General features: G+C 36.7%; 1 protein-coding gene across 1 annotated transcript in view; it reads left to right on the top strand.

Annotated features, from left to right (window-relative positions):
- Positions 1 to 19,915, top strand: part of Cntnap5 (contactin associated protein family member 5) — a 772,002-nt gene that overhangs the window by 663,005 nt on the left and 89,082 nt on the right. The window contains exons 18-19 of the mRNA XM_047547046.1: positions 2,470 to 2,709; positions 11,401 to 11,625. Of these exons, the coding sequence (XP_047403002.1) occupies positions 2,470 to 2,709; positions 11,401 to 11,625 (465 nt within the window). The remainder of the gene's footprint in view (positions 1 to 2,469; positions 2,710 to 11,400; positions 11,626 to 19,915) is intronic.

Here is a 19,915-nt window from a genome sequence, read left to right as displayed (position 1 = left end):
GAGAGTAAATCCATGCTGTGAATGAGAAGGAGGGAAGATTGCAGCTGCCTTTCTGCCCAGAATTTGTGTTTTATAGAAGATGCAGACCTTGAACAATGCTCTGTACATAGCAGGTAACATTACACATAATAGATAACCTCATCAGAGGATGTAGAGAACCAACAACTACTGGGTCTCTCAGTGTGTGTGCATGTGTGTGTGTGTGTGTGTGTTTATGATTGGGGGGGTGCTTAAAATTATCCTATCCTTAGTTTATATATTTGCCTCAAAATAGTAAAAATATCTTTTTCTCTAGTTTTTCTCCTTTGTAAAGAATAAAACACAGTCAGGAGAAACTGAAATTTAGTTCATTGTACAGTTTAACTGTGCTGTGTCTCCATGTATCATTGTGCCTTGTCAGCATCTGCAAGTGAGATGATCCCTTTGTTTGGAAGCGTGCTGACCAGGACTGTGCATTTCTAACTTCATGGAGTGCATTTCTACCCAACAAATCAGCCTAGTCACCTTTGTCTCCATTTATAAGCTCATTGACTAAGTCATACACAAGAAAATGTGCAATAGATCTCACATTCTCCACCCCTGATAGAAGAAAAATGATACTAACAAGATATATGAAGAGCTATTGAAATCCACCATAGGGAATGACTAAAAAATAAGGAAAGAAAACAAAATGTTTGAGTACATAAATCCTCCCTTCCTTACTTTACACAGTCTCTGGGAAAGAAATAATGGACCTTCCTCTGTGATCCGCCCATGTGTCTAATTAATTAATCTTGTGGTTAAAAGATTTACTCACCAAAATTGGGACAGATAGGAGAATGCATTTGAATTTGTTCTCTTGGCCTGCTTAGTTATCACTTATCAGAACTGAAAATACAATGGAGTTTGATCATTACTTCAGAATATGGGACCAGATTTATCCCTCAGGAACATTCCATCTCAATTTTTGGATGCAGGCAGTGAATTTCATATACGTACTTACTAGTCTGGTAATCTGCTGTGATCCAGCAAAGGGAGATCTCCTCCCCTCATGCCATACCTTAAAACTCCTACGCCTAATTATTTCCTTGCTTCCCCCATAAACTATTCATTCCTTTAATTTATAGTTGTGCTTCTTTTTTTAACATCCATAATTCTTGTCTGAGATAACACATTTGGAATTCCCATCTGATCCACCTTGATGAGAACATATGCTGATCTAGTCATTTACTAGGCCAAGATTTAATAAAATTGTAGAATGAGGGGCCAGAAATGAATGAGGTTGAGACAAAAGATCCCTGAGAGACAAAAAATAAATGTCACATAGATGCTGCCCTTATTGTTACTCTATTAGTACATTTAGCAGACCTAAAAGATTTGCATGTGTTCGCCACTCATCCAAGTGTGTGCCCTTGAGCCCAAGGACGTGAAATAAAACACCTGTTCTATAAAGGGAAGACTGAACCTCTGCCTTCTCTGAGATTTCCCCAAACTCCCAGAACCAAATATATACCTGCTAGTGGGATTTAAATTTATTTCCTGGTCTGTCATCCCACCTCACACATATTTTCTGATATCAGAGGAGAAAGATGGGTAGAATTCTGGATTTTCAATGGGAACGGAATACTTAGGAATTTTGGATCTGCTCCATTTTTCAATAACTTATAAGGAGTACACTGCATACCTCTGAAACCCTCAAGATGTGTTCTCCATAGGAAGTTGGGGTACAATCCTATTCTGCAATCTAGATACCTTGGTTTTCCCAAATAGTAATTTGACAGTAAACCGTAAGATCAATTAGCACATAAGGACCTACTGGTTCTAGCCATTATGAGAAGCCCGGATAAGGGATAAGGGAACAGCAGTGATTGAATGCATGCTATATTCCATGATCTTATCTGAGGTCACTTCAATATAAAAAATAGATTTATTCTTATTTTATAGATCATGTAGTTGAGGCTTAAGTGATTCGTGGTCAGTATTGCTAAGTAGTGGGTGATGTGGAGTTTTAATCTGCATCAAGCCTTAAAGTCCACTCTCTTTCCAGTACATTGAGCTGTGCTACATAGTCATTGTGAATTGTACTGCAGTTTCTAATTTGGTGTGACCAATAGCTTGCTTTGAAATTTGCCAGGTCAATCTCACACTCTACCTTCTACTTTATTTATTTGCAAGAAACGTGATCATCTGAAGTTTCACTCATAAACCTGTAAAGGATTTCTCAAGAACTAACTCTCTCTCTCTTTGTGTGTGTGTGTCTCTCTCTCTATGTTTTGTATGGGTTTGTGCAGGGGTAGTTCCAAGTCTGAAAGGACAGGCATTTTTTTCCCAGGCTCTTTAAACTCCTAATTTTTACTAGAAATTTTAACAGAAAAACTCAGCAAAATATGACAATAGGGTGGTAGCTAACTCTCACATATAGGATCTTAAATGTAAAAGAATTGAGTTCTAAGATATCTTACAAACTTTCCTTTTATTTTTCACCCTTAGGAGGAACATCATCAAGGCAGAAAGGCTTCCTAGGATGCATCCGCTCCTTACACTTGAATGGGCAGAAATTGGACCTCGAGGAGAGGGCTAAAGTCACATCTGGAGTCAGGCCAGGCTGCCCAGGTCATTGCAGCAGCTATGGCAGCAACTGCCACAATGGGGGGAAGTGTGTGGAGAAGCACAGTGGCTACCTATGTGACTGCACCAATTCACCATATGAAGGGCCCTTTTGTAAAAAAGGTATGCTGGCACTCATGGTGCTCCCGTGTGCAGGGTTATAGCATCTAAAGGCAACAGTCAGGACACATGGTACCCATGTCCTTAGCCATCCTCATTGTGCACTTTCACTCAATTTCCTTCTGCTTGGAGGCTCTGTGTAGCTCCTCGACATAACTACACATACTCATTTTCCTTATGAATGGAAACTGTCAATGCAATTTAACTGAAAAGTATAGTTACAGAATGACACTTTGTCCATACCTGGGGAGCCAGCTGAAGACTAGGACAGGTAGACTTTCATTGCTGTTGTGCTAGCTGGATTATAAGTGACACACTGTTATTTCCAGTTCTAATTCCTCAGTTAACAAATGTAATCAAAGGATAAGAGCATCTAGCCCTGCGGGAGCCTTTGAGACATTTAAGCTATCTTAAATCATTTTTATAACAAAGAGAGTTAGGTGTATTAGTAAAAACAATATCATATAGCCAGTGAAATTTCCCTGATCTGCAAGTGATGAGTATGAACATCCGAAGTTTTAGAAGTTCTGTCTGAGATCTCATGTTTTGCTTTTCTGGAATTGGAACACAAAAGTTAAAATTCCTGACCTGGGGCAATGTACACATTGCTTTTCCAATTCTAATGAATTCATTATATTGACAAGTTTATCATACTTGAAATACCCCTTGGTGGAAGAGTGATACTTACAATGTAACTGCTCTAGATAAATTCTAGATAGCTCTAAAAACCTTAGAATCTCATTATTCACTGTAAACAGTATTTTTCAAAGACAGAAACTATTGTCAACTCAAACTTTGTGGTATTTGAAAGCTTATTTTATAGATGGAAAATAGTTTGCTGAGCAAATAATGTAAATAATATTTCAAGAGTACCATTTTAACTATTAACATGTTTTAATCCCTGTAAGTTGCATACATAAAAACAATGATCATAATTATAAATAAATCTTGTCAGTTCATTAAAACACATTTTCCAAGTACTTCTACCAATAATGCTTTATTTAGTTCAACTTACTTTGGAACTTAAAAATGAAAGGAGAAACATAAAGCAGGGTTTTCCTTGAAGGATTCTATAATTTAATTTCTCCACTCTTTCACTCTGACCTTCTCAATTTAGTTTGAATTACATGCTTATTATTGCTAGGAAGCATGTTATGCTCCTTGGGAAAAAATTAATGGTACAAATTTTAGGACCAACAGTGAGTTAGGCCCTGCATGGGAGCTTGAAATATAACAAGCGCCATCTCAGTAGGTTCTTAATATGAGCTAAGACAAGCAAAATGCTACTAGGTTTCACACTGGGTGAGATCTCTAAATTGTATCCCCTGAAAAGTTTGAATGCCATTGTTAAGAGTGGTTCCACATACTAAGAAGCACAAATACAGAATAAACAGTACCAGGCTCTGTCACTGAAGTGCACAAGCATCATCTTACAGTGTCCACATTCAAGTCTACTGTCTAGGAAAAAGGTGAATAGATTTCCCTGCACTTCCTCAGGGATGTGATTCTAACATCTTACTGTAGATCACATTGTTCTAGATTTAGTCTGTATATCTCCTTATTATCACCTCCTTTCTTTGAGAGAATTCTTGTTCATTCTCATCTGTTCATGCCCCTATATCTGTTGCCTGCATGCGCTAATTCTTAGTGCTCTCTCCCATTCTTAACTTTGACCTGAAAATTAAATAGACAAATGTATGCTTAGCCTTTTCGGGGTGCCTCAGATTTCACTATTTCCAAATTTCCCCTCTCTGTATTTAAAGGAAACAATCCCCTCTATATTCCGTCATTGCAATGTAAGATGAGATTTTTAACCAAAACTTTTAGTCATGCCGATTGCCCCTGGGAAGTGTTATGTGGAACTGAAATGGTAGGTCATCAGATACAAGATGGTCCTGAACGAAAGGCCCTAGAGAGTGCCTTTGGAGTACTCCTTCATGCCTTTAACTGCAACACAGTGTATCTTAGGAAATACTGAAAATATCTTGGGTAGAATTAGGGACATGCACGTGTTCATTTCTAATGCTGTGCCAGAAACTCCAGTGACCCACTTTTCATTTCTTATGATGATATGGAGAAATAAAAGTCATAAAATTTACTGGACCTTAGCTGCCATATATATTCCTTATCTCTACATGACTAAAACAGGATTTGATATCTAGATTTAACGTGTGAGGGTTTCACAGAGGTGCATTAGTCCTCTTTCTGTAGCTGTGGTAAAATACCTGAGATAATCACCTTAAAAGTAGGAAATGTTTATTTCAACTCAGAGTTTCAGAGGTTTCAGTCAATGGTCACTTGGTACTATTACCTCTGAGCCTGGGGCAGCACAGTGCAGGTAACATAGGGCAGGGGAAACTATTCAACTCATGACTGCCAGGAAGCAAAGGAAAGTGAGAGAAAGGGGCTATGGTCCTCATATCTTCTTCAAGGGCATGCCCACAATTATCTAACTTCTCCAACTAAGCCACACCCCCTGAAGGTTTCACCACCTCCATATAACACCACAAGTTGATGACCAAGCCTTTTGCATGTGGGCCTTTGGGAGTCATTCTAGACCCAAACCATAACAGAAGGGTCAGTGACCTGCTAATGTGTGCCAGAGCTGGAGGTTCATACAGCAATTTTCTTATGTCTTTTTCTTGTTTATTATTCTAATTTAATTCTGTACATAAAGATGGTAATAGGATGCTATCTCTCTGAATATATAGGTTTTTGTTTTGTATATTTTTTTCTTTTTTGTCAATTATGAGATGATTATAATTCACACACCATATAACCCACACTTTTAAGTTTTGTGGCTCAGTGATTTTTAGAATTTTCACAGAGATGTATACCATCACCACTATCTAATTCTAGGCTATTTTCAACATTCTTTCCAAAAAATTCCATGCTCTTTCACAGATATTCCCTTTCACCTCCCCTGCCAATCCCTGAAAACCACAAACATGCTTTCTTTCTCTATGAATTTGCCTATTTTAGCCTTTTCATATTAATGGAGCCACATAATTTTTAGCCTCTTGTAGTCTACTTTCTTTTACTTAAAGCAATGTTTTTAAGGTTTATCCATGTGTACCATTTTGTCTAGTATTTTATTTCTCTTTATTCCAGAGAGTATTCCACAGTATGAATACATCATATTTTGTTTCTCCATTTACCAGTCGATGTATATCAGGATGGTTACATTTTTTTGGTTATTATGAATAATTCTGCTATTAACATTTGAGTACATATTTTTGTGTAGATGTATGTTTTCTATTCTCTTGGGTGTATACTTAGAAGTAAGATTGCTGTGTCTGGTTGTAACTATATGTTTTATGTTTTGAGAAATTCCAAACTGGTTTTCAAAAAGGCTACCTGGTATTACATTCTTACCAGTGGTACATAAGAGTTCAAATTTTCCACATCCTTGCCTACACTTGTTATTTCCTGACTTGTTGATAATAGACATCTACTGATTATGAAATGGCATTGCAGTGGGTTTTGACTTGTATTTCCCTAATGACCAATAACCTTTTCATGGTTTTATTATCCATTTGTATAGCTTCTTTGGAAAATGTCTACTCAAATCCTTTGCCAATTTTACATTTTTTCTTATACTGTTCAGTTGTAAAAATTTTTGTGTCTTTGAATATAATTCCTTTATTAGATGATATGATTTGCACTTATTTTATCACATTATTTGTGTTTAATTTTCATTTTATTCATATTACCTCTTAAAGCACTAAGTTTTTAATTATGATAAAACCCAGTTTATCTAGTTGTTGTTTGATGGTATGCTTTTAGTACCATACCTGAAAATCATTGACTTGTTCAAGGGCATGAAAATTTACATCTATTGTTTCAGCTCTTACATTAGGGCTTTGGTTCATTCTGAGTTAATTTTTTTAATGTGTTGTGAGGTAGGTGTCCAACTTGATTCTCAGGCAAGTTGGATGTCAACTTGTTCCAGCATCATTTGTTGATACATATTTGTCCTTATCTCCCCCACCCCTTACCACTAATTGAATAATATGGGTATGACTCTCAAGCTGTTGACATTCAAATATTTTTTTCTGAATAAAATGTTAGATAATATATTTGGAAATTTATTTGGAAAACTGGAAAAGTTAAAACCCAATGTACCCAATGTAATTACTGTAATTAAAAAATGTTTCCTTCTAGGTTTCTTTTGTTTTCTTTTGAGAGGCAGGTACTGGGGATTGAACTCAGGGCACTCAACCACTGAGCCACATCCTCAGCCCTATATTGTATTTTATTTAGAGACAGGGTCTCACTGAGTTGCTTAGCGCCTGGACGTTGCTGAGACCGATTTTGAACTCATGATCCTCCTGCTTCAGTCTCCTGAGTCCTTTAGATTACAGCCTTGTGCCACCATGCTCAACATTCTTCTAATTCTTTCCTTTACATTTAATATAGCAGAGATAATGCTTCCCATTATATTTTGCATCATGAATTTTATCTGTTTTATTTCATAAGCATTCCTATATAAATCTTAAATATCTGTACGTATCAGTTTAAACCATTGCAGAATATTCTATCTGGTGTAGTTGTCTTCTCTTATTTAATTCATTCCATGACCACACCATTACAGCTCCCTGAATAGTAATGGAGCTCTGATACCAGACCTAACTAAATTCAGACTCTGGTTTGTCTGCAACCTACATTGTGTGACACTGGTCATGTAACTCAACCTCAAGCTTCCTTAATTTCCTTCTCTACAAAGTGCAGAAAATGCAGGAATCTTTCACAAAGAGCGACCAGGAAGCCTTTCATAAAGCACTTGAGATAACTCCTGGAACAAAAAGTCCCACTAAATTCTTACTCTTCTTAGTTTCAAAATTTTGGATCATCTGATCAATTTTAGATCAGATTTTGCTTCTAAATAATATTAACAATAAACATGTGAATTTCTTATTAGCAATGGAATCTCAGTGAAAGAGCTTATATATTTTAGATACTTTTTACGTATTCCAAAATCCTATTCAAGAATCTTTTTTTTTTTTTTTTTTTTTTTGTGGTGCTGGGAATTGAACCCATGGCCTTGTGCTTACAAGGCAAGCACTTTACCAACTGAGCTATCTCCCCAGCCCTCAAGAATCCTTTAATATTTACTTTTCTGCCAATTTATATCACTTTGTTTTACTTTTTCTTGTGAAAAATGAAAACAAACTACATTGGAGTGAAGAGTTTAAGAATCTTCATCCACCTATTTTCTAGCTTTGACAATGACCAATTCATGATCAATTTTATTTCATCAATATAAGCATCTCCTATATCCCCCTCTTAATATTTTGAAGCAAATCTCAGATATAATATAATTTAATGTATAAATAATGCAGTAGAGATTGCTAAAAGATAAGGATTCATTAAAATCACATGCATAGGACCATTTTTAGAAAGAAAAACTGTAATAGTAAATTTTAATATTATGAAAAATACATTCAATGTTTGCATTTCCAATTCATTTTTAATATTTTTTAGTATAATTAATTTTAGAATTTTTTAATTAATTGCAGCTTGTATGATTTTTAGGTATCTATTAGACTGTATGTTATCCTGCACTGATCTTTATGGTCTCATCTTAATTTAATTCTGTCAATATTATTAAGACTAGTTACTGTTTATTGAATTATTCCTTTATGCTATGCTTTTCCACGCTGTCTTCTAAATCTTCTATCTGACCTATCACTGATTTATCCCTATTGGTCTCTGAGCAACTAGAGATTGAATGGGATTCTGTGAAAGCTCAAGACAGCCGATCCAGAATCCAATTCCGGATCAATCAGGATCCCTCCCTAGGGTCATCGTGTTTCCTAGTCTCCTCCTAGTTCATTTTCCACTTCAAGGTCCTATCAATGCTGAGCCTCTCTTTCAGGTCTTAGAAACCCTAAGAACCCTGAGAACCTTGGCCCCTTCACTCAAACAACTAGATCAAATCTTAGACCAAGTTCTAAAAGGGAGGAAAAAACATCAATTTTTCCAATCCTCATGTTTATAGTTGGGACAAAACTCTTGTAAGGAGATTAACTAGAGATAAACAAGCATATTAATTAGTCTTTGGAATTCACATCACACTGGAGAAAATTTACTCAAAGTAGAGGTTTAGGGTTCTGCCTTTAACAGTATTTTAACAAAGAACAATAAATTTTAGAGAAGTGACACAATGCAGGAAAAGCAGTCCTAGACTTCAGAAGTGAGAAAACAGGGAAGGTAAATTTAAAGGAGGAAAGTGAGCCTGCAGATTCCTTTAGTGTCCATATCTTTGAACTGGTAAGCAAGGAAGAATTTATATCTCTCTCTTTAGGCACAAGGGGAAAGGTTTATAAGGAGCTTTTATTTTTGTAATTTCCTGTTCTGCTTTTGGACAAATAGAATGAATGTAGTGAGTACCCTTGTATTTTATTGCCTTCAGATTTTGAGATAATACTTTCTGGTTCCCTTTATTTCCACTGGTATTTATTTGTTTAAAACGTATGTCCTAGTATCTCAGGACCTTAGCAGCATGGCTCCATTTACCAAGTGGGTGTGTAGTATCAGCAACACTGCTTGGAGTAGTACAATAATCATGGGCAGTCATTTTAGAATTAAATATTTTCTTCCATTTATCTCATTGTATTTGGATATTCAAAAACTCAATTTATTTGACCAAAAGCTTATTCTCAGATTATAAAACACTCAAGTAGGAACAATAACAGAATCCAGGTGCATTGTTGAATGTTGCTTTAAAATAGACAATATCTAATCATTAAAAATAATTAGAACTGGGGATAGGAGAAGAGCAATGACAGAAACTTGGTTTGACATATCTAAATATGAAATGCTTTTCATTTCTAATTTCTTATTCTAAATATAAAGAGAAAAGAAATAAGCCAATATCTAATATGCTATTTGTAATAGAATGCTTTGAATTAGACTGGTGAGTGTTTAAGTACATAGATGAACATCAAATAAAAGTCCTTTATTTTGTTAACTAGGAGGTAGTAGCTCTAAATACAAGACAAATGTCCCTGAGGAAAATTACTCAAGGAAAATTCTTGGATCAAGTTGATGATTAGCCAAGATCATCACTGTCATAAATGTCTGCTGCATATTTTTAAAATCAGGAATGCCAATATTGTAACATGCCTAATAAATACAAAGGATTTTCTCCAAATCTTGAGTAGAAAGGAACTACAATCCCCAATCTGCTAAGCAATATGCATAAATATGCATCATTAATTTTTTGGCATGATTACACGTTGTTACAGAATTTTCACAAAGTGGAACAAATTTGCAAGAGAATTAGGAAGCAAAGCCAGTTTGGATTATGATCTAGGTGCCACAAACTCAACCAAAGAATTTTATGAGAAATTAGAAATATTCTGCATATCATTTGGGATGAAGGGAAACTCATCATGTAAATGTAGGTTCACGTTTACCATGTTGTTTCTATGGCAGAGATGGCTGCCAGATGCAATATGTATTGTTCTACAAAGGAACCTTTCCTTCACACCCTGCTACAGTAAAGAGATGAAATTTTAAGCGAACTCAAGAGTACCCTTGATCCAAGCAGAATAAATATTTCAGCACTGGGAAGGATGTGCCATAAATAAAATGGTACATTGTGTGATGGCAATGGTAATGGGTTCAGGTTAAATTTTCTCCTAATGTGGAGAGTCTGAGTTAAAACTGTGCCAAGCAATGCTCTTAAGTGCTTTATGCACATCAGCACTTAAGAGCATTGCTTGGCACAGTTTCATTAGAAATACTAATGAGGTAGGTGTTATGATTCCCATTCACCCAAGGAGAAGTCTCCATAGGGTTCACTACATTGCCTAGGACCACAAAGCCTCCATGAAATCAAATCTAGTACTGAGTCTTGCAGCATTAGTTCCATGAAATAAAATGACGTAATGGAGTGGGAGTATTCTATAAGGAGCATTGTATGATTTTTAGTTTTCTGCTAATTGAACTTCATTACTTTATAGATGCCACATTTTTCCATGCTGGTAGCAGACCTCCATTCAACATGCTGTACTATAGGGTTTGTGTGCCTAAGTCTGCTAGTTTTTGGAACTGAGTATCAATGCCTACACATCTGAAAAAATTGAGTCCTGGAGTCCTGGAGCAAGATGTCTATGTCTTTGCTACTGTTTCAGAAAATTCCTTCTATGCTGTTTCCCTTAGTCCTCATGCTTTACCCAATAAATAGACAATGGTGTATGCCCATCCACCATGTCCTGCTCTTTGCAATTGAGCATCCATTCACATCCTGTAATCTCATAGAGTTAAATACAAATCCTAACTCTTAGGATCTCAATTTTGACAGCAAGATGATCCCAATAAAATTTCTTTTTACACTACACTAGTTGAGGACATTTATTTTTTGCTTCTAGCAAAGTTAACCTGGCACATAATAGTCTACAGATGCATGTTCAACCAGACCTAAGCTTTAGGAGGCAAATGCTAGTTCCCTTCCGGCTGTGCAACTTTTTTCAAAGTTCTTAACTTGTGAGCCTCAGGTTTCTTGTTTGTAAATAAGAATAATAATTTTGACCACTTCAAAATTATTATGGGAAACGTTTTATATGATACATTTACAACCCCTCACATGGTGCCTAGTGCAAAGGAGACAATATTCAAGCAGCCTTTGGCTATTCTGAATAATTCACTAAACATTTCAATGTGTGCTTCCTCCCTTCTCTTTTGCAGAGGTTTCTGCTGTTTTTGAGGCTGGCACATCAGTTACATACATGTTTCAAGAACCCTATCCTGTCACCAAGAATACAAGCCTGTCATCTTCAGCTATTTACACAGATGCGGCTCCATCCAAAGAGAACATTGCATTTAGCTTTGTGACAGCTCAGGCACCCAGCCTCTTGCTCTTTCTCAATTCTTCTTCTCAGGACTTTCTGGCTGTCTTACTCTGCAAAAATGGTGAGTATGAATGGCATAAAGTCCAATGGAGTGTCAGGCTGGGCTGGAGGGAGAGTCCATGTCCTCTAGAACTCTGCATAATTTTACCTAAAGTTGGTCCCATTTGGGTAACTTTTTTCCAGACCTTCCATCCAAACCCTTGATTATACTTTACCTTTATGAGTTGCAATTGGTATTCAGGGCCAGTGTCAATTCACCGCTGAAGTCTCAAATGCATTGACTTTAATTTGCCTCAACTGTGTAGCAGTAATTCTTTATTATTTATTTATTCTGTGCTGGAATCCATTAAGTATAAAGGAGAAGATCATAAGCAAATCTGAATTTCAGAAGGACACTTGCCACATATATCCTGTCATCTTTGCTTCAATCCTCTTTACAGAGGGTCGTTAAAATACCTAGCAAAATGCAAGCTATATTAATAGATGTCGATTGTCCTGGTCTTAGAGAAAAGTACTATATATGAGTTATGACCTTGTGAAAGAGAGAATCAGCTTCTGAGAATCAGAGTTTGGTTGAGGGAGACAAAGTTTTCTATGTAATTAAAGACTGTGCAAACTGTAGCATTTGCTATTTTGAAACAGCAAGATGTGGGGTATTTTATTTTTAAAAAAAACATTATTATTGTCTTGTAAATAAACATTTTATTATTTCTTTTCATTCTACAATTATTTCAATTTGATATGAAATTCACAAATACTTGCATGGCATTTTTTCCCTGAAATTAAACAAATAGACCCAATTATTTTTGAAGGTTATAATACATTATTGTTTATTCTTCTGGACTCATGGTGTACTCAGTATCATTGAATTTGAAGAGAAGGCATTATTTCTCCATTTGTGAGGTATCTTATAGAACTTAGGCTCTCATGATTAAATTGTCCATTATTCATTTAAGAAAAAGATGAGAATCAGACTTTGGAAAAAAATCTGGGCAAAATGGAACATGACAATGTTAGAATAATAAAGGGCCAGATATTCTTCCACACAAGGAATGCTGATGGTCTCCAGTTATTATGGCTATTAGAAGTTAGGATTTTTTCCCATATGCCTTCATTACACTCAGCAAGGATGAAGACTCTTGTTATCTCTTCGGCCAATGACACTACAAAATCAGAACCCCATGGGGTTGGTACAAGTGCTTAAACAGGCAAAATGAGCCAAGACATGGACATTGCTGTTATATGATCTCCAGAAATGCTGTCCTGTGATCAAGAGCCTCCCTTTCCTCCTCTTGCAATCTGCCAGTATCATGACATGGGTTTTTGATCAGTTCTGCAGGACCCACACTGCTAGACTTCAGGATGGACCAGAGATTGAAGTCAGGGGCACACAATCACTGAGTCACATCCCCAGCCCTTTATTGTATTTTATTTAGAGACAAGGTCTCACTGAGTTGCTGAGTGCCTTGACATTGCTGAGGCTGGCGTTAAACTCGGAATTCTCCTGCCTCAGCCTCTCAAGCTGCTGGGATTATAGGCACATGCCCCCGCACCTGGCAGGAAGGCATTCTTGAATGCTGCTGTGCTCCTAGTCTCTGAATTTTACATTTTCAGAAGCTCTGCCTGACCCCATAGACATTAAAAAAAAAAAAAAAAAAAAAACACTAGCTAAATTCAGTAAGCAAGGAGATTTGTGCCTTTTTTGTTTGTTTTGTGGTTAAGTCTCAGGGCAAGTGTGAAAACCCAAGTGCTAGTCTTTTTAGTTCAGATTCAATCATAGAGATGGGTGTCCACAATGTGGTTAGTAATAGGGAGCCCCACACTGTTCCAGATAACTCTTGTGTAATATGTCATGGAAAGGGACTAAGGGATATAGAATCCTGAGCACCTCCTGTCATCTCCTTAATACCATAGAGATACAATCAAGATCCATGATCTCTCATTCATTTTTTTCATTAACTCTCTAGATAATTACTAGGTTCAACTGTGCAGTATGAGAGACTGAGGAGATTAGCAAAGATAAGCAGGATGTGGTTCTATTTAGCTGATAAGGAAAAAGAGATATGGAAACTTCCTTAAACTTTTGGAAAGGCAGCCTAGTTAGAAGAGGGAGTTGCAGTACCCAGTTTCTAAAGCAATCTAACTAGAAAGAAGATTTCAGGTATTATAACAAGGAATAAAATACTAAAGTGGTAGCCTTGTCATTAGGAGTTTTCAGATAATAATTAAATGACACTTTGTTGGAAAAACTGTAATGATTTCAGCAATAGAAGAGAGAAAAATAGCAGGAGTTTTTTCCCCCCATATCGGAGATTTTGTCATTCTTTTGTTTTCTTCTGATATAGTCTGACATGAATATTTCTTTCTGTTAAGGATTCATTTACAGACCTTGAAATGCTGCTTCAAAGAATTAAGAATTGATATCTTTACAACTTGTTTCCAGTATATCCATGGCATCAAGTTTCTGACCAAATTACTTGTGAATCATACGTGGGGTGGGGGCACTGCATTATCAAGAACTAGGAATATTTTCAGTGTGACTTTGATTCACTACAGTAAAAAATACATTACTGAAAATGATGTTGGAAATAAGGAATACTTTACTAGTGAAAAAGATAAGGAGAGTAAAAAATGTAGTAAAAGGTTAACTAGGAGAGGTCTTTTATCTGTGAGAGTTTTTATAAGATTGAGTCATACCTAGCTGAGGGATTTAAGAGATTTGTGCTAGTGCGGGCTTCCTAAACTTTTTTGGATATAAGACACTTTCAGAAACTGGGGGAAATTATGAGGGGAGGGCCCTATTGAAAGGAGTTCCTTTTACTTTCCCAGGAAGAAACAAATGTCCAGAGCCAACATATATAAAATAACTTTAATTCCAGTACCGAGGGCTAAGAAGTCAGGGTGGGGAGTTAACTGGATAAATTGTGCAAATACTGAACAAAATTATCAGTTTGCAAACGTATTTCATATAGTTCTCCAGGCCAGAGGAGAGATCAATGTGATTCAAAGTCATGCTTACAAGTCTTGCCCTGGCTGGTTTGGAATTCTTCTTTGCCCTTTATCATTATTTTTGAAATTTCTCCAAACATGGATTTATTTGGGTTTAAGCCACGACTGTATTTTTAAGTAAAAACAGGTTCTTCTTCCTAAATGAAGAAAGGGATTTTAATTTCTGGAAGAGTGGAGGCAGAAACAGGCATTTTGAGGTCAGGTAGTCCTCAGGAGAGAGAGGGCAATTAGAGTTTCATATTCTGGGGTTTTGAGTCATAGGCAACTTCTCAGAGACCTGGCAATTAGAAGAGAAGGGACTTTTGAATGAGGAAAAGAGTCTAGAGAGGGAGATGAGAGTGTTTTAAAGATACACTTGACCTTCATAGGATTCTGCTGAGGGATGACTCTGCCTTCTCCATAGTACCAGGAGTTGTCCTTCAAGTTTGTCATTTGAAAATAGTCAAGAGGAACCTTCCATGAGGCAGGTAAAATTTCCTGTCCCAGAGAGACAGAGGTAAACAAGACCCTGCCCTACCTTAAGGGATTTTGTGACAAAATTTTGTTTTGGAAGAGAAATATAAATAAAGACAACCACATGTCAAGGCACCAAGCACATATATACTAGATCCAGATAGACCATAGATGCTGGGTCAAGGTAGAAGGAAGTAGAGAGGACCAATTTTCTCTGATAAGGAAGGTCAGAAAAGGCATCATACAGAGGGCAAAGTTTGAATTATGAAAGGTAAGTTGGTATTCTCTATGCACATAGTATGTTCTTTAATAAAATTGTTTCTTTGCTCTGCATTTTACCATCGTAATACCACTGCAGAAATGTATATTCCCAATCAATTTTGTTCAATTTGTTTTTAATCATTAGTCCATTTTGGCTCCTGGATTGTATAAAAGGTCTAATTTAAAAGATGTGCTGGATTTTAGGCCATTAAAATACAGTGAAATGTTGTGAGTACAAAATCCAAATAGTGCTCCCAGCTCACCTTGCCTCGGTGGATGTTCAGCTGCCCTTCAGCACCAAATGGTTTGTCTACCCTTGCTTCAGCATTTCTTCTTTATCAATCTTTTGAACATATACACTCATAAGACACACTGTCTGCACCTTGGAGAGAATAATGATGAACCAAGACACTTCATATTTTGGACAGACTAAATAAAAAGAGTCAAGGATAAGGAAGAATCCAGAGATTCTTATGTCTTTCAAGGACAAAACTCACTGTTTGCCAGAGCTGATTTGGCCTTAGATCATCCTCACTATTCTTCCACATGAGTCCTTCAGAGTTCAGTGCTGTCTCCTGCTACCCATCTCTGACACTGGCATATGTTTGTGTTCCTCCAGGCAGCAGGAATCCTGATAAACAGACTGAGAAAAGCATCAGAAGCCTCAGAAGGCTTATTTCTTTTGCTTTACTATGCCCTGATCACTTGAGTCTCAGGAGCTTCCATCATGCAACTTTGCTAGCTTTGAATTTGAAATTCCCTAAATCTACTGTTATTTCCCAGGTTTGATTCTGTTGTCATTTCTTATATTTGTGGACTTTCCAACAATCTCTTGCTCTCTGTTCTTCATCTTCCATTACACAATGTGTCTATGACATACCATGACCTCTAGGGGGTGGTCACGAGTCCTCCTCTTCACTTCTCCCTCCTAGAGAAAGGGAAGTGTCATGGGCAGGAACAAAAGGCACATGCACTATCTCACAGGTAGTTCACAGTGGAAAGTGGTGGGTCTGAGTGAGAAAGTAGAAGCATGTTGAGTAGAATTGTATTTAAGTGAACTTTCTTGTTTTTGTAAATTTTGTTGTAATGGACACCTTACTTTCTTAGTGTGCCTGTAGGTCCTTGAACGTTGCTATAGATGGAGGAAACTCCATCTATATTTTGAAATCCTGGCCTGAAGTGTAGAACTGCATTTGGAGTAAAGAAGTAAGCATGTCAAAAGATAACCATAAGACTGGAACCCTGATCCTATAGGATCTCTGTCCTCATATCAAGAAATATAAGAAATTTTCTTTCTGTTCCTAAATGCATGTAAAGACAGAGAAGTAAGACTCTACAAGCCTGGAGGAAACACCAAATCAGCTGGCTGCTTGACCTTAGACCTGCAGCTGGCCAGAACTGTGAGAAAATAAGTTTCTGTGGGTTGGGTCACTCAATATATCTTATTTCATTTTAACTGACTAAACAGACAGAGATCAAATAAAGCAATGCAAATGGATGTGCATTGCAAACTATAATATACAAAGCATTTTTATTTTCTTATTGACAATGGTAATAATAAGAATTGTTTGCATAATTGTGTTATCAGAGCATGAATACAAAGTTCAAGGTTAAGGGCATTGGGGATTAAAATTTAATATAAAGAGTAAAAAGAAATTACCCAGTGGCTAAAGGCTGAGTACTTGATGGGCAGAACATTAGCCTGAAGAAGGAGAAAGATAAGGCAGTGGGTGCTCACTCTGCACATTAACTGGCTGTCATTGGACACAGGCAGCAGATTTTATTATACACAGCATGGAAACAATAAATTTTAAGAATTATTTTCTCAAATGTCCTCTTACACAAACCTTCAGGGAACTCGTTTGATGTTTCTAAAAAAAAGAAAGGTGGGGAACAGAGTATATGCACAGGACTAACAAAGAGCTCTGTACTCTGCAAAATCAGGCTCTGCAAGACACATTGGAGGAGAAGTAGTCAAATATGGGAGAAACTTCCCACCTCAACCCCAACCACTGCCTTGTAGAGCTAGCAGGGCAGCTTATGCCAGCACCAAGGAAAATCAAGATGGGAGAACCACAGCTATTGAACCAGTTCTTTAAGTTCCTGGACCAAAACAAACCAAACAAAATAAAAAACAGTAATCAAAGGCTAGTATGGAAATAAAACTAACAAAAAATGCAATTAACTCTACAGATATATTTTTAATGCCCACTATCTTAGTTTTCTAGGGCTGTTGTAACAAAATACCACTGGGTGACTTGAACAATGGAAATTCCCTTCCTTGAAGTTTTTAGAAGTTTGAAGTTTAAGATCAAGAGGGTAGAAGTGTTGATATCTGTTGGGTTGATACCTTTTCTCTGCACATTCATGAAAGAAAGAAAAAGAGAGAGAGAGAAGCAGATTGTGTTAGTTCTCATGTGTTTCTTTATACGAAGACACCAATCTTACAGAATTAGGGCTCCAGCTTTATGATAATCTGCTTTCTTTCTTAGAGGCCCCCACACAGTCACATTGGGGGTTATTCCTCAACATATAAATTTTTGGGAGACATACATTTAGTCTATAACTCCAACCATGTGCTAGAAGCTGTTTTATATGTTCATAATAAAAAAAACGAAAATGGTATCTTGGACTCCAGGGATATTCCTGAGTTTAGGAGCCATATATGATTCGTCTTTATAGTATCAGCATCTGGCAGAGGTCCTTAGCACAGAGAGTATTCTTTGATTGAATTTATGGTTTTCTGTTGTTGTCATCGTTTTTGGTACTGGAGAGTGAATCCAGAGCAGTTTTCCACTGAAGTATATCCTCAGTTCGTCTTTTATTTTTTATTTTGAGATAAGGTCTCATCAAGTTGCCAAGGATGAACTCAAACTTATGATCCTCCTACCGCAGACTTCCAAACCTGAGATTGCAAATGCAAGCCAACATGCTCAGTAAATTATGGATTTTGAATCTAGTAGAATAAAAAATTTTATCTAGCAAATGTGGGAATGCCTCCACAGAATCCATGAGGAGATTTTTGTAACCAAATAAAACAGATTTGCCTAATTGGTGAGTGCAAAGATAAGAAATACCTCCAGAAGATAAAAGAGTGAACAGAAGTTTATTACTTGCACCAAGTAAGGAAAACACTGGAGACAATTCTCAAGGTGGGGTCCTAACCAAACAAACAAATCAAGGGAACTTGGGGGAAACAAATATATTCATATAGGAGAGACTCATCAGCACCATAGGGGCAGGATCATTTCTGAGCATGCTCAGTTCAAGATCGCTATATCACACATTAAGAAAATACACATTCAAAAGGCACTTTAATGTCTGATGGTGGAGAATTTCATACTTTTAATAGATTTTTTAAAATTTTTTATTTGTTTTAATAAGTTACACCTGATAGTAGAATGCACTTTGATACATCATATTTAATGAAGTATAACTCCTCATTCTTCTGGTTATACATGATGTAGAATTCCACCAGTTGTACATATGTACATGGGGTAATAATATCTAATTCATTGTACTATCCTTCCTATCCTCATACCCCCTCCCCTCCCTATACTTCCAAATAATGAGCAAATTTTACTTTAGGTCATCTAAAAAAGAGTGAGGCAGTTAATCTGACATTTTAACTAGCTTCTCTCAAGCGTCTCTGGAATGCTTTATGTAAAATAAACACAGAAAGGAACAACTTTGAAGGTGCATTAACAGTCAATTAAAGGAGTGGCAACATTTTTACTCCTGTGAATATAGGAGCTTCTCTTTAAATGTGTCAGCTTAGCCTCTAACAGTTTCATAGTAGGTCTATACTGAAGTGTTTTTGTCCTTCATAGTATTTTTTCTGCCACCTGTGATATATGTGTGAGAAACAGGGCTGTTTTTGGAGTAGGTCTCTGTGGAGCTGGTGTTCTGTGGTTTTATTTTCCAAGGGCTTTCTGTGTCTTCTCACTTTGTACTTTTCCAGTTTAAACACTTGAGAAATTTTCCAAGAATTGAGCATCTGTTTGTTTTTGTTGTTGTTTTTGTTGTGTTTTTTTGTTTTTTCAACAAGACCAGTTGCTTACAACCGCAGTGTGAGAATCACGAAAATTATTATCTGCCCTGTGATGTTACATTGTGTGTAAAAAGGAAAAAGAAGTGCTTAAGGTGCCTTGGTTTCTTCATCTGTACATTTGGGATAATTGTGTTGGTCAAGGGTCTCACAGCAGGGCTGTGGGGGATTAATGAGATCCTGTTTGTAAAGGGTCTGAAAGAACTCAGATGAAAGATGAGGGAAAAATACAAAGAAGGGTTATTACAGAAATCACCGAAGAGCTAGCTGGTTTCTGAGTCACCTGATTTTTTTTTTTTTTTTAAGCTAGTGGTGGAGAGATTGGGGGATTGAATGTTTAGCTTTTGGACTAGAACTCTAATTAGAGGTTTAAGGATTAAGGAAATAGTTGGAGTCTGTGTGAAGAAAGCTTTTCTTAGAGAAAAGATATGTTTTTGTTCTCCTTAGAGCACTTGACCTGTAAATACTTACATCTCGAGATGCAAGACAAACTCAGCAATAGGTCAAGCTCGGGGCTTGTTCAGTACTCTGCAGTTAATTTCCTTTTGTGTAGCCAGTAGGTCTCTAATGATCATTATTT

Source organism: Sciurus carolinensis, chromosome 3 (genome assembly GCF_902686445.1).
Source record: "Sciurus carolinensis chromosome 3, mSciCar1.2, whole genome shotgun sequence".
NCBI lineage: Eukaryota > Metazoa > Chordata > Mammalia > Rodentia > Sciuridae > Sciurus > Sciurus carolinensis.
This window is presented reverse-complemented; position numbering and strand designations above follow the sequence as displayed.